At 39.3% G+C, this 12,558-nt stretch overlaps 1 protein-coding gene across 2 annotated transcripts; it reads right to left on the bottom strand.

The window, feature by feature from the left end:
* Window positions 1-7,088: 7,088 nt before the first annotated feature.
* s1pr3a (sphingosine-1-phosphate receptor 3a) lies at window positions 7,089-10,419 on the bottom strand. 2 transcript variants are annotated; one of them, XM_019109707.2, is made up of 2 exons: window positions 10,204-10,419; window positions 7,089-8,964 (listed from the first exon to the last, which is right to left on the bottom strand). In XM_019109707.2, exon 2 carries the CDS (start codon window positions 8,856-8,858, stop codon window positions 7,659-7,661), a length of 1,200 nt encoding a protein of 399 aa, XP_018965252.2. In that variant the 5' UTR covers window positions 8,859-8,964; window positions 10,204-10,419; the 3' UTR covers window positions 7,089-7,658. The 2 variants fall into 2 exon arrangements, with proteins under 2 accessions (XP_018965252.2, XP_018965251.2); XM_019109706.2 differs by having other exon boundaries at window positions 9,960-10,419.
* Between the last annotated feature and the right edge of the window lie 2,139 nt (window positions 10,420-12,558).

Raw genomic sequence — 12,558 nt, forward strand, 5'->3', positions numbered from 1 at the left:
TGTTAGCAACTGTTGCTTCAAACTGCATTTCATGTCAATTGCTGACAATTTGAGGTACAAATCATTTTTATTTATTCATTTTCACGCTTTTCATCAAAAAACAATCTTGTAGTTAGGGTGTTCCAAATGGTTGCTAGAAGGTTCTGAGTGGATGATAGGATGTTCTTGGCAGTTGCTAAAGTGTTCTGCGTAGTTGGCTGGTTCCTAGGGAGTTATAGGTGGTTTCTAGGCCACTAGAGAGTTCTGTATGATTGGGTGGTTGCTAGGGAGTTATAAGGGATTTGAATTCTCTGTGGTAATTACAGTACATCAGTCAGGACATGTAAATGTTCATTTTTTTCATTAACCAAATGTGTCTTATCATCAAAAACATTTAAGTATTAGCAACATTACATGGCTGCTCGCACTAATGTTAAGATTAATGTTAAGAAAAATGCGCGCTACTGAAGTGTTTGTGCGGAATGTGGAAGCTGAAGAGTAGCGTGCTCACTGTATGACAGTTAACTTGGAGGCACCGGTGCAATCATTTGCTTTTAACTTAAAATAGGCTACTCTGTCATTTTTGCTCATACAGATAAGAGTTATAAATCTGTCGAATCTGCTAAAGGTCTACTTTTATTTGTGTGCACTTAAAATAACAACAAAATGTGTGCTTTGTTGTCTAGGTCTCTTTAAACTTGAGCCGAAGAACCAAAACTCCATGTATACTTGCCTCACAGACATGAAAAATATATCTACAGAAGATATCTAAATTTAAATGAACCAGTTCAAATGGAAAACAAATATTTTAAGATTGTTATCCGGATGAAAAATGCACGTCCACTGTGGAGATGACAGTCAGTGTTTTCGACTTCATCACTGTAGCCCAAAATTTAGAAAACACTTACCAATGTATTATTTTAATGTTAAGATAGATTTTTTTTTTTTTTTTTCTGATGCATTCATAATAATGACTTCTGCCGGTGCATTGTGGCAAGCTTTATGCATGCACTTGAGCACTGATAGGCTATAGAAAATCAAAGGCTCATTATTATAAATTATATGGTTTATTAATATAAATGTGTGATTAGTCAACTAATCGCTTCAAAAATCTTTAGTCCAGGGCAACCCTATCTATAGGGTGTTTCGAGTAGTTGCTAGGGTGCTCTGGGTGGTTGCTATAGTCTTTTTGGTGTACACTAAAGTGTTATGGGTAGTTGGGTGGTTGCTAGCTGGTTGATGGGATGTTCTGAATAAGTTATTAGTGTGTTCTTCGTGGTTTCTGTGGAATTTTGGGTAGTTGGGTGCTTGCTAGGTTCCTAGGTTTCTGCTTAGGTGCTCTAGGGGTTTGCTAGAATGTTCTAGGTGGTTGTTAGGATGTTCTTAGTGCCCTAGAGTGTTCTAGGTAGGTGGGTGTTTGCTATGGGGTCCTAGGTGGTTGCTGCAATGTTCTGATTAGTTGTTAGTGTGTTCTATGTGGATTTGAGGAAATTCTAATGTCACTGACTACACACCAAAATCATTCCAAACCTGTAAGACTTAGCTCATCTCCAGAACACAAATTAAGATATTTTTGATCAAATCTGAGAGCTTTCTGGCCTTCCATAGGCAGCAACACAACTGACACATTCAAGTCCCAGAAAGGTAGTAAGGACATCTTTAAAATCATCCATGTGACATAAGTGGTTAATTTTACGAAGCTACGAGAATACTTTTTGTGTGCAAAGAAAATAAAAATAACTTAATTCAACAATATTTTATCTTCCATGTTAGTCTTTGACGCACATTCACGACAACATCACAACGCATGTGTGTGCATTCTTCTGCTTGCAAACAAGCAGCAATGCCCCTGGGTTCTGTCAGAATGCCAGTTCCTGCATCAGCAGAACCAAACGCATGTGTGGTACTCTCATGAATGTGCATCGAAGACTGACATGATAGAGAAGAAATAGTTGAATAAAGTCGTTATTTTTGTTTGCTTTGTGCATAAAATTTTTTTTCATAGCTTCATAACATTATGGTTGAACCACTGACTATATTAACAATGTCCTTACTATCTTTCTGGGCCAGAATGTGTCAGTTGCATTGCTGTCTATGCAGGGTCAGAAAGCTCTTGGATTTCATCAAAAATATCTTAATTTTTCTGAAGATGAACAAAGGCCTTACGCATTTGGAAGGACATCAGGGTGAGTAACCAATAACAGAAATTAAATTTTTGGGTGAACTAACCCTTTAAAGTAACCACAGATTACGCAAATACTTAAAACTTAGTGTATGAGCTACAACACTGATATTGTAGCAAGCACAAGTAGTCAATTTAATTGTTGTAGCTTGCCATGCACATTAATAGCTTCAGATTGTTTATCGAGAGACAAAAAAGATGGTGTTGAGATTGACAGAAAGATGCGTTAATGGTCCTACACACTTTTTTTTTTTTTTTTTTTACCCTGGGAGCATGTGCCATGCACAAAAAGATTGAGAAGACTGAATGTTAAGCACGATTGTGAACATTTTGCTTTTCCCATTGTGGCCCACCAAAGACCGTCTTCCTAAATCACGCAGTGATGTTTGTGTGTTCGTGTGTGTGCTTCCTCATTATCTCTGTTCTGCCGAAGCGAAGCGTTCTGGGATTGCTTTCATTACACTGCCAAATGAAACGGCGGAGAATGATTACTGGTGTGACGGGTGGAGAAGATGGTTCAGATCAGTCCTCGTCCCTCCAACTTCAGTACAGAAGATGGTGAGATAAAACGGGGAAATTAAGGGTTGTTTGCAAGCACATTTTTGGCGCTTTTTTTAATGCAATAACATCTTGGTGTGCTTCAAGATGTCGATCACAATTTAGGTTATGCCTCACAATTGTGCATGTGTGCATATTTGGCAGCACATAATAATCTATCAGATGCGCACACTGAAAAAGACACCTGCGATCAGAGCAGAGCCAGGAATAATTTCACACTCGAACCACACCAATCTCGACCAAGCCCAAAAACTCACGATCCTAAAACGGATGGCATCCAATGCTAGTGCTTTCTGCATTGGCTACTTGTACCGATTGTTCCCAGCTGCTCTGACACACATCCAGGCATGTCCACATGTGCGTCTCGAGTGCCTCGTATCACATTGTCCGAGACAAACGCATTAATCTCACTCATACATTCCACAAAACAGGCGCACACTCACTCTTGGAGGGAAAGCCGTTTCGACAGGTGTGTCTGCTAGCCTGTAACCAGAGATCGGTCAAAATTTAAACAGCTGAAAGGGGGAGCCCATCTACCGTGTCAATACCTCAAAAGCCCTACGACGTCTTCCTCACAATGAGCGCCGTGCTAATTCCTCTGGTAATTAGGCTCTTACTAGTCATGGAATAATTAGGCCTTACAAAGAGAGGCATTTCCCAGCCGCAAGCTCAGACAAAAGCCGAGCAGTGAAAAGGGGGCCCAGATGTGCACCGAAGGGTGGAAAAAATCAACAGAAAGCTGCTGTCATTATCGTGTTACAGGCACTCGAGCGACATGTTATCTGGATTTCATTACGGTGAGGACTGGCAACTTATACCATCTGTTAATTTACTGACATCTGACCTTTGAACTCTCCTCCCACCCTTGTGGGCAGCTGCCCCAAATAAAGACCTCATCCTGGAGAGCTTATCTCCTAAAGCCCAGTCAGATGCCGCTCACATACGGCTGCATTTGAAGGCTATTGTTAAGGATTAAAAAGACTGGGATCTGGGGGAGGATTGAATGTATCCTCAGCTCTACTTCAGAGGTTAAGGACAGATCATCCCCAGAATTCCAGGTCTCAGGATAGTAATTCAGGTGTTCGTGTGATGTGATTAAGCCAAGCAGGAATGTTCCTAGTTCAATATCCTTGGTCTTGAGACAAGATTCTTATCAAGTAATAACAGGTTAAACCCTATGCCTAACCCAAACTTGCTTGTAAAATCAAAGGGGCAATGGTTCTTGCAAAATCTAGTCCTTTAATCAAGTCATACAAGCTATATGCCTTAGTATCTCACTTTCACCAAACTACATCCAAGCAAATTTGCAAGTACTGTGCCTTGAGCTGTAGGGTGTCCAACTTTGCTCCTGGAGGGACACCATCTTGCAAATCTTGGCTCCACCATACGTGCCTGGGAGTTTCTAGCGATCCTGAAGTCCTTGATTAGCTTCAGGTGGTTTAATTAGGATTAGAGCAAGAAGGTGCATGAAGGTGGCCCTGTAGGAGCAGGAGTGGACACCACTGCTTTAGCTCATAACCCTTGAGGGTACATCTTTGTTTTACCTTCCTCTTAAAGGGGTCATATGATGTGATTTCAAGTTTTCCTTTCTCTTTGTAAAGTACTAGTATTACAAACTGTAAGTGTACATAAGTTCCAAAGTTGCGAAGACTGAAGTCTGCCCAAAGACCTAAAGAGATATTCTTTTTCGCAGGTTTTTGTCCACGACAGTCCTAAAACGCCTCATTTTTACATGTTACCCAATGTGTGTGAAGATTTGCATTAATTTTGCCCAGAATGTTTACGCAAAGAAAGAAGGCACCCTTCGATTCTCGCTGTTGCCATGTCCGGAAGCAACAAATGGCTCGTTTGTAATGGGTTTTATTGTATGTTAAGGGGCATTACATTTCCGTCACTGTATCTCAACAAATGGCTCGTTTGTAATCAGTTTTTTGTGTTTGTTAGCAAGGGTTACATTTCCGTCACATGCTTGAGGCATTAAGCCAATGCAAGCAAATGGATAGCTGGCCAATTAGGGCCAGTTCAGATGATAAGCTTTGTAAAAAATCAACTCGTTTCAGAAAACCGAGGCATAGAGGTCCAACAATAATGTACACAAAAGTGGAAGATATTTTTTGAACCTTACGACCACAAAAAGAACACATTTCATTACACCAAATACACAAAATAATGTTCTTTTTAGCAACATCATATGACCCCTTTAATGTAATAATTGCAATGATGTACGTATATGTGAATTACAAATCCACAATACTTTTGATTTCATTACCCAAATAAAAACAAAAATAACATAATTTGGGAAAATTTTCTTTTTTGTGAAGAAACACCCTGTGTTTTCATTCCACAATTTTGTTGATTTAATGATCCATGTCAAATAAGGCAACTGGGCTTGATCCTGGCCAAATCAATTACAATTCTGACAATGAATCATCTTATCCAATCAAATATCCAGTATCCATCATTACACAAATAAGCACCATCAAACTGTACCAATAACCATTTCCAACCAAAATACGCCAGGAATTTTGGCCAACTCAATGACAATTTACCCAGCCTCTCACTAGCAAATTGTACCAATAATTTTGGCCAACTCAATGACAATTTACCCAGCCTTGTGTTGTTTCAAACTTGTATGACTATCCATACAGTACCAAGAAAAAAAACATTCAAAACAACATAAATAAAGAGATCTCCATGCAAAACAAAGCCATACAGGTGTGGAACAACACAATGTGCCATTCAAATGTATCTCCCACAGAGACTCTCCACAGGCTGACAGCAAGCATACAGGTGTGGATATTCTCATTAGGGTGGCCAAATGACAAAAGCTCAGTGGTTTGCGGTTTAGATCCCCTTTACCATAGTGCCATTCATTACAAACCTTGACCAGAAGTGCACCACTCAGGTCTTGCACCAATGACAAAAGGTCTCTGACTAATGAGGAGGTCCAATACCAAACCTTGACCAGAAGTGCACCAAGGACATCATTATGGTCATAAATTGTGGTTCCTGTGTGTTTTTTGCAGGCAACACACACACACAAAAACTCTAAATCATTCAAAACTTGAAACCTTGTCAAATAATGACACAAAACCAATAATTGCACAAACAAATTCACATCCTCTCGAATCGCTGCACAACATGAATCTATTGTCCAAAACTGAGTGCTGTTCACAGCTACGGGATGCCAGCCAAGCAATGTTTTACCTAGTCTGAGTATTCAGCCACAGAACTCCCCTCAGCTCTGTTTAGCACACAGACAAATTTCCTCTCAATAGTGGCTGGCCAAGACCAATAGCTCAGAGGTCTGAGCATTTACCATTTAGCAAAGAGCCATAAATTACGAACCTCTCTTTTTTTTGTTCAAACAATGCAACCGAAAACTCATGTTGAACCTCTCTTTTTTTTGTACAAAAAACTCACCTCTGTGGCTCATGTTGCTTACTCTCAAAGACTTTCAAATGCAAAAGCAGTATGACTAAGTCATTGCTGCCTTTTTGCTAACTGGTTCAAGTTACACATCACGCTTTAGCCGTCATTTCTAGAATCTTCATGGCATTTCAATCGTTTGAGTAGTTGAAATGTCAATTACAAAGCAATTTGGTGATACTAATGTTTGATTACGGGCTACGGGATGCCAGCAACGTCTTTTACCTAGGAAACTTCATGTTACATTGTTAATGGCTCGATAAGAGCATCTACGGCACAGAACACTAAAATACATAAAAAGTCACACACGTCTCACAATAATTAAAATACTAGAAAAGTCAATCTTCTACAAAAAAAAATTATTTTTCAAAAAAATGATATAAAAACGTTTTTCAACAAAATGTCACTTGTTCTCACAATGTTCTCAACATGAACAAAAACTTGCTGTCAACTGAGCTTAATATCTGATAATACCTTTATGATCTAAACTAGCACTTGTTTGCACAGCTGTGGTTAGTATTTACTACTGTATGACTCAAAGATTGGTGCCATTGATCATGATTTTTCACAGACAAAACCATTTATTATGAGGCTACTATGATGCATTCATAAACAAAATAAACTATAAATCCCTTTAACTATTCATAGACTTTAAATTGTGTGAGCATTGCTTTCACTATTGCTCTGTGGCACAGTCGATTTCAATGTGATTTCACAGCTCCCTCTAGTGCATATAAAAAAAAAAAAGAACAAAAAACAAAGACAATAACACAAAATAACATGCCTGTTTTTCTTCAAACTAACATATCAATTTCACTTCATATTTATACAATTTAACAACAACTATTGAAAATAACAAACAAAAAAACAACACAAACACAATACCATACACAAATCAAACACCCCCACAATAAAACCTAACACATAGAATGTTTCCACAGAATATTAACCATACACATCCACAGTCTTTTTTTAAAACACTCAACTTCTTAAAAGTATTATTACATCTAGCTTGTGTAATAGGTAAAAATAGCAAACTATTCAAAATGTTTTTGTCTAATAATAAACTGTGGGAAAATGTTAAAGGTCAGTCATACACACAGAGTGACATAATAATGCGTATAATACCGTTAAGGTGTTTTCCTTCATGCAAATTGGATTATTTTGATAAAAAAAGATTGCACACCTAAGCTTTTCGAGTGATTACATTCTGTAGTGGCTCTATTTTATGTGCTCAAAGCACATGCTCAGTTTCATAAATATTAATACATGTAGAAGTAAATTCAGTTTGTGTATCCTTTGGGTCAGCATTTGTTCAGTCACACTTTGATTGAGCTTGTTGTCCCTTTGAAATCTCATAATCAATGGATGCCTTTAGTATGAAAGCAAATCCAAGTTTTGTAATCCCCAGAGAGCTGAAGAACAGTGTATAATTGCAAGGAACCGTCGCCAAACATCTTGGGAAATAACAAAATCCCGCTCTTTTGAGCCGACTCCCCTAGTATCTTTTTCAAAACTTCCCCAGAGAAGGAAGCGCCCCAGCTTTAACCAGCACCGCAGACAGTAGGTCACCTGGCCCCGAGGAGTGCGTGACAGCCGGTGGCGACGTGTCCCCATGCTGATGCTGGGAGTTTGACGGGGTGGGAACTTTACCTCGCATCAGGGAGAACTTAGCTGCACCACTTGCCACCCCACCCATGCTTGATTTGGTGTTCTCTGCTGTGGGAATGACTGTTCCCGGGAGTGCCGTCCCTGTCACCGTGGGTATAGAGTCCAGCTGCGTTGGACAGCAACAGCAGCATAACACGCGAAAGAAGGCGGCCCGCATCTCACGGCTGGAAAGCGTGTAGATGAGCGGGTTGAGGGCGGAGTTGAGCACAGCCAGTGCGATGAACCAGTTCACCTTATAGAGAACCGGGCACCGCTCTGGACTGCATCCCACATCCAGCAGCAATAGCAGAAAAAGGGGAGCCCAACAGGCCACAAAAACTCCCAGTACTATCACTACCGTGCGCAGAAGTACGAGCGAGCGATCCGATGGCCGGGAACTCACTCTACGCCCGCTGGACGTCACTAGCAGGTAGATGCGCACGTATAGCACCACGATTGCCGCTAGAAGGGCTGAGAAGACGCTAATGCAGAAGGCTATGTAACTTTTGTCGTACAATGGTAGGACAGTGGAGCAAGTGTGGAATCGGTCCAAGCAGTTCCAACCGAGACTAGGCAAGGCGCTCAACAGGACCGAAACAGCCCAGCAGGCTCCCAGGAGAGCTAGCAACCTCCCCCTTCCTGCAGTCTCACACGGCCGTAAACGAACCATCGTCATGTGGCGCTCAATCCCAATAGCGAGCAAGCTGAAGGTGGAAGCGCTAAGTGCCACAAACATGCTCCCCTCTCGCAGCAGCCACTGGCCAGGACTGAGGAAAAAAGTATTGCGGCCAGAGGTGAAGATGTTAACCATGTACGCCACTCCAGCTAACAAGTCCGAAAGTGCCAGATTGCCAATGAGAAAGTACATGCGGCTGTGGAAGCGCTTGTTGCGCCATAGTGCCAGTAGTACAGTGATATTCTCCAACACGATCAGAGTGCAGATGCAAATGATGAAGACTGTCTCGTATGTACCGGTGCTTTTTGGTCTTCCCCACTTGCCCGAGTGGTTATAATAGCTAACTATAATATCATTCATTCCAGGTTCAACCTCGAAATCCATTTTCCACACAATCTCCGCGACCAATTTTTAACAGCAGATGGCGTCTAGGAGCACCTTGCAGTGAGAAAGTTGGGAAAGGACTCCACCACTTCAAGCATTATGATTCCTGATAACAAATAAAAACAAAAACAGACCCAAGAAAATATTATCTGACTTGACAGCAGTTAGTAAGAAGTGGAAATGTGGTTTAATATGCCTGCGCAAATTTATTTATTTTTTTTTAAGATTTTGTTTTAGCTAGTTTAATCTTGTCTAAGGTAGTTTAAGATGATTTAAGTAACACCAAACCTGCCAGCAGACCAGTTTGGGATACTGGCAAGCTAGTTTTAGGCTAATTTCAGATGTTTTTACAGCAAAGGTATGCAGGATTGTTTCACACAAGGAGACATGGATGTGGGTTTAGCTTGTGAAGGTGTTGAAATGTTCAGATCATGTTTTTGTGCCAATACTACAATGTATTAGGTCATATTTAAAATAATAATACAAAATTATCTATAGCTTTCTATCTGTATTATATTATATTATATTATATTATATTATCAGTGACTATTTTGCAATAGCCTAGTTAACTGTATTCTTATTTATTAGATTAACTTATTTAATTGTAATAATTAGGTTATTGCTAAATATTATCACCACAGAAGTTAACATATGGCATGTAGACACAAGAAAAATCAGGCACAATTCCGTAAAGTGTTATGACTTCCACTTGAATTGTAATGAGACTAGCTTTAGGCTATTGTATAACATTTGATCGGTTGTTTTATCTTTGTTAGTTATCATAAGTAGGCTATATTAATCAACAGACTCTGACTGCAACGATACAGCCTGAATTAAAGCAGACTAATTTACGAAAATACAAAAACATACATGCTAACAGGTATGCCATAGTTTAAAGTCGTTCTGTGACTTGGCATTAGTCCCTAATGTCGTATAAAAAACAAAGTAGCCTAAATAAAGGTTTTACAGTGTCTTGTCGGAAAATTACTGCCATGGTAACATTTTGTACAGTTAACGAAATAAAAAATCAGTATGTGTGAATTAGAATTATAGCCTACTAAGATTTTCTTTATAAGATTGTAAGTGATGAAACAGACTTACCGGTTAATTCTCTTGAGAGATGCACCTAAATCCTGAGTCACTGGTTAATAAACAAACCTTTAAAAGTTTTAGGAGATGAAAACCTTCCAACAGGCTACTACTCAACGACCAGACGTGTGGAATTGTTTATGCTTGAAGCACTTTTTTCCCCCAATTTGAAACGGTTTGCTTTTTTAACTAGACTATATCCAAGTTTTTGTACTTGACTGTACGTGCTGTCAGATTATAAATGAAAATAATTCACCTGCGAGTTCTGATCCTAAATTCCAAATGACGCTCGTTTCCTCAGCTCACATTCTGGGCGGGAACTCAACTACACTTCGGTTTTTTTACAGGCAGCGAGTGAACTTTCCGTCGTCTGTGTTTGGATGGTTCTGAATTTGAGTTTGTTTGAGAAAGGGCGCGCGCGCGCTAATATTTCAGACCGTGATGATGAAGCGCGCACGCGCTCGAGCATCCTCTGATGTTTGTGTTATTCCTGTGTCATTAGGCTGGCATCATACGTAACTGTGGGAAATTTACTGGGTTAAGTCACGCAGAATGACCTAACCTCGTACAAGTCATCATGATGACCTCAGGCACTTGACTTGAAGTGTTTTACACCGCATGCAAGAGTCTGAGATCTATATGTGACCTTGGACCACAAAACCACAGAAAGGTTTGTCAGGATAGGACAATATTTGGCTGAGATACAACAATGTAAAAATATGGAATCTGAAGGTGTAAAAAATCAAAATATTGAGAAAATTGCCTTTAAAGTTGCATATTATTAATCAAAAATTTAATTTTGATGTATTCATGGTAGGAAATTCACAAAATATCTTCATGGAACATGAACTTAACTTAATATCATAATGATTTTTGCAATAAAAGAAAAACAAAAAAATAAACAAACACAAACATTATTGGAACAATTCCACAAACAAAATCACACTACTCAATAAAATTTTCATAAACAAGAATAACTGAAAATCTTATCAAGTCATTATTAGCCTATTGTTAGCATTGCCTGTTTGTGAACGAATCAGATCTTTTCAATTAATAGTGTGTTCTAGTTGATTCATTCATAAATAGTTAATGCTTCAGTGATCTTCCAGAACTAATTTTATTGTACTTTATATGATTTTGCGTCCTTCTTGAAGCTTGAAACCCACTTCAGTCCCCATTAATTTTAACTGCATGGGGAAAAAATGACAAGTGTGTTCTTCAGAAATTCGTATTTTGTTTTCCACACCCAAAAGAAACAATATCATTTGAGTTTTGAATGTCGTGAGGTTCGTGAGGTTGAGTAAATGACGACAGAATTTTCACTTCTGGGTGAACTTTTCCTTTAATGGGGCATCCAAAATAACCCGATTGTATTTTTTGCCTGAACTCATTTCCCCTGATGACAAGCCAAGACCCACAACATTTCCACTTACAACATCTCGTATCCATTCTTTGATCAAACATTGTTTTTCATGGTAAAATGGGAAATGGCATTTATTCCCTCCCCTTCGGGGCGACAGGTCAACACTCTCCCAGAGCCTCAACCCGCTCAAGACAGACATGCAAAAAAAAAAAAAAAGTTCTGTCTGGTTTCATATGTGACATGGTTGGCCTAAAGTTAGACCTTGGCTCTAAATAGCCATGCACTCTGCTCAATGATTATTAAATATAAAAACATCAAAGCTGCTACTAGAATGCAAGCGTTTCTTGCACACCCCCTTTCCAAATTTGTTCTCCCTTGCTGTGCACAAACCAGACTTCACATTCCCACAGTATTCCCAAGACAGTGTCCAGTCTAGCACTCCAGCCTGGGGATGGTGCTTGGGCAAAGGAATGTTTGGGGAGGGGGGTGTTGCAAGGACCACTATCACGTTCCCTTGGTTCTGATCTCCCCCACTTTGTTCAGTCCAATCATATGGAAGATCTCAAGCTGGGTGAAGGAAATGTGGTGGATTTACACTCTTAATAACAAAGGTTTCAAAAGGAGGGGTTTTGCAGCGATGGCATAGAAGAACCATTTTTGGTTCCTCAAAGAGTGAAAAGTTCTTAAAAGAACAATTTTTCTTAGTGTGAAGAACATTTTAGTAACCTAAAGAACATTTTTCCACTATATAAAAAAAGCATTTATGCAAAAGAAAGGTTCTATGAACGTTAATATTCTTCACAGAACTATCCATGCCAGTAAAGAAGCTTTGGTGCAATGGAAAGGTTATATGAATGTTAGAAGTTCTTCATGGAACTATTAATTCCAATAAATAATATTTTGTGCAATGGAAACGTTACATGAATGTTGAATGTTCTTCAGGGAACCACAGATGCCAGTAAAGAACCTTTTGTGCAATGGATGTTAAAGGTTCTTCGTAGTTCCATAGAAGCCAATAAAACCTTTATTTTTAAAAATGTAGTTGCCATTAATACCGTCAAAGACACCCAAGACATTGTTATGACAGTTGTGCCTACTCCCACATTTTGTTTAACTTGGACTTTGGGGAAAGGAGATGCCGTAGATGCAAAGCCCCTTGCGATTTCTCTTCCGAGTAATCAGCCGGTAATTTTCTATGTATGTTTTTAATAGCAACATGTGCTAGATTTATTAAGCTGGTGTTTGGTA

The sequence above is a fragment of the Cyprinus carpio genome, chromosome B22 (assembly GCF_018340385.1).
Source record: "Cyprinus carpio isolate SPL01 chromosome B22, ASM1834038v1, whole genome shotgun sequence".
NCBI classification, from domain to species: domain Eukaryota; kingdom Metazoa; phylum Chordata; class Actinopteri; order Cypriniformes; family Cyprinidae; genus Cyprinus; species Cyprinus carpio.

What these genes read in the sequence shown, in the direction of transcription:
- s1pr3a (XM_019109707.2), bottom strand. Translation starts at nt 8,858, where the DNA reads ATGGATTTCGAGGTTGAACCTGGAATGAATGATATTATAGTTAGCTAT.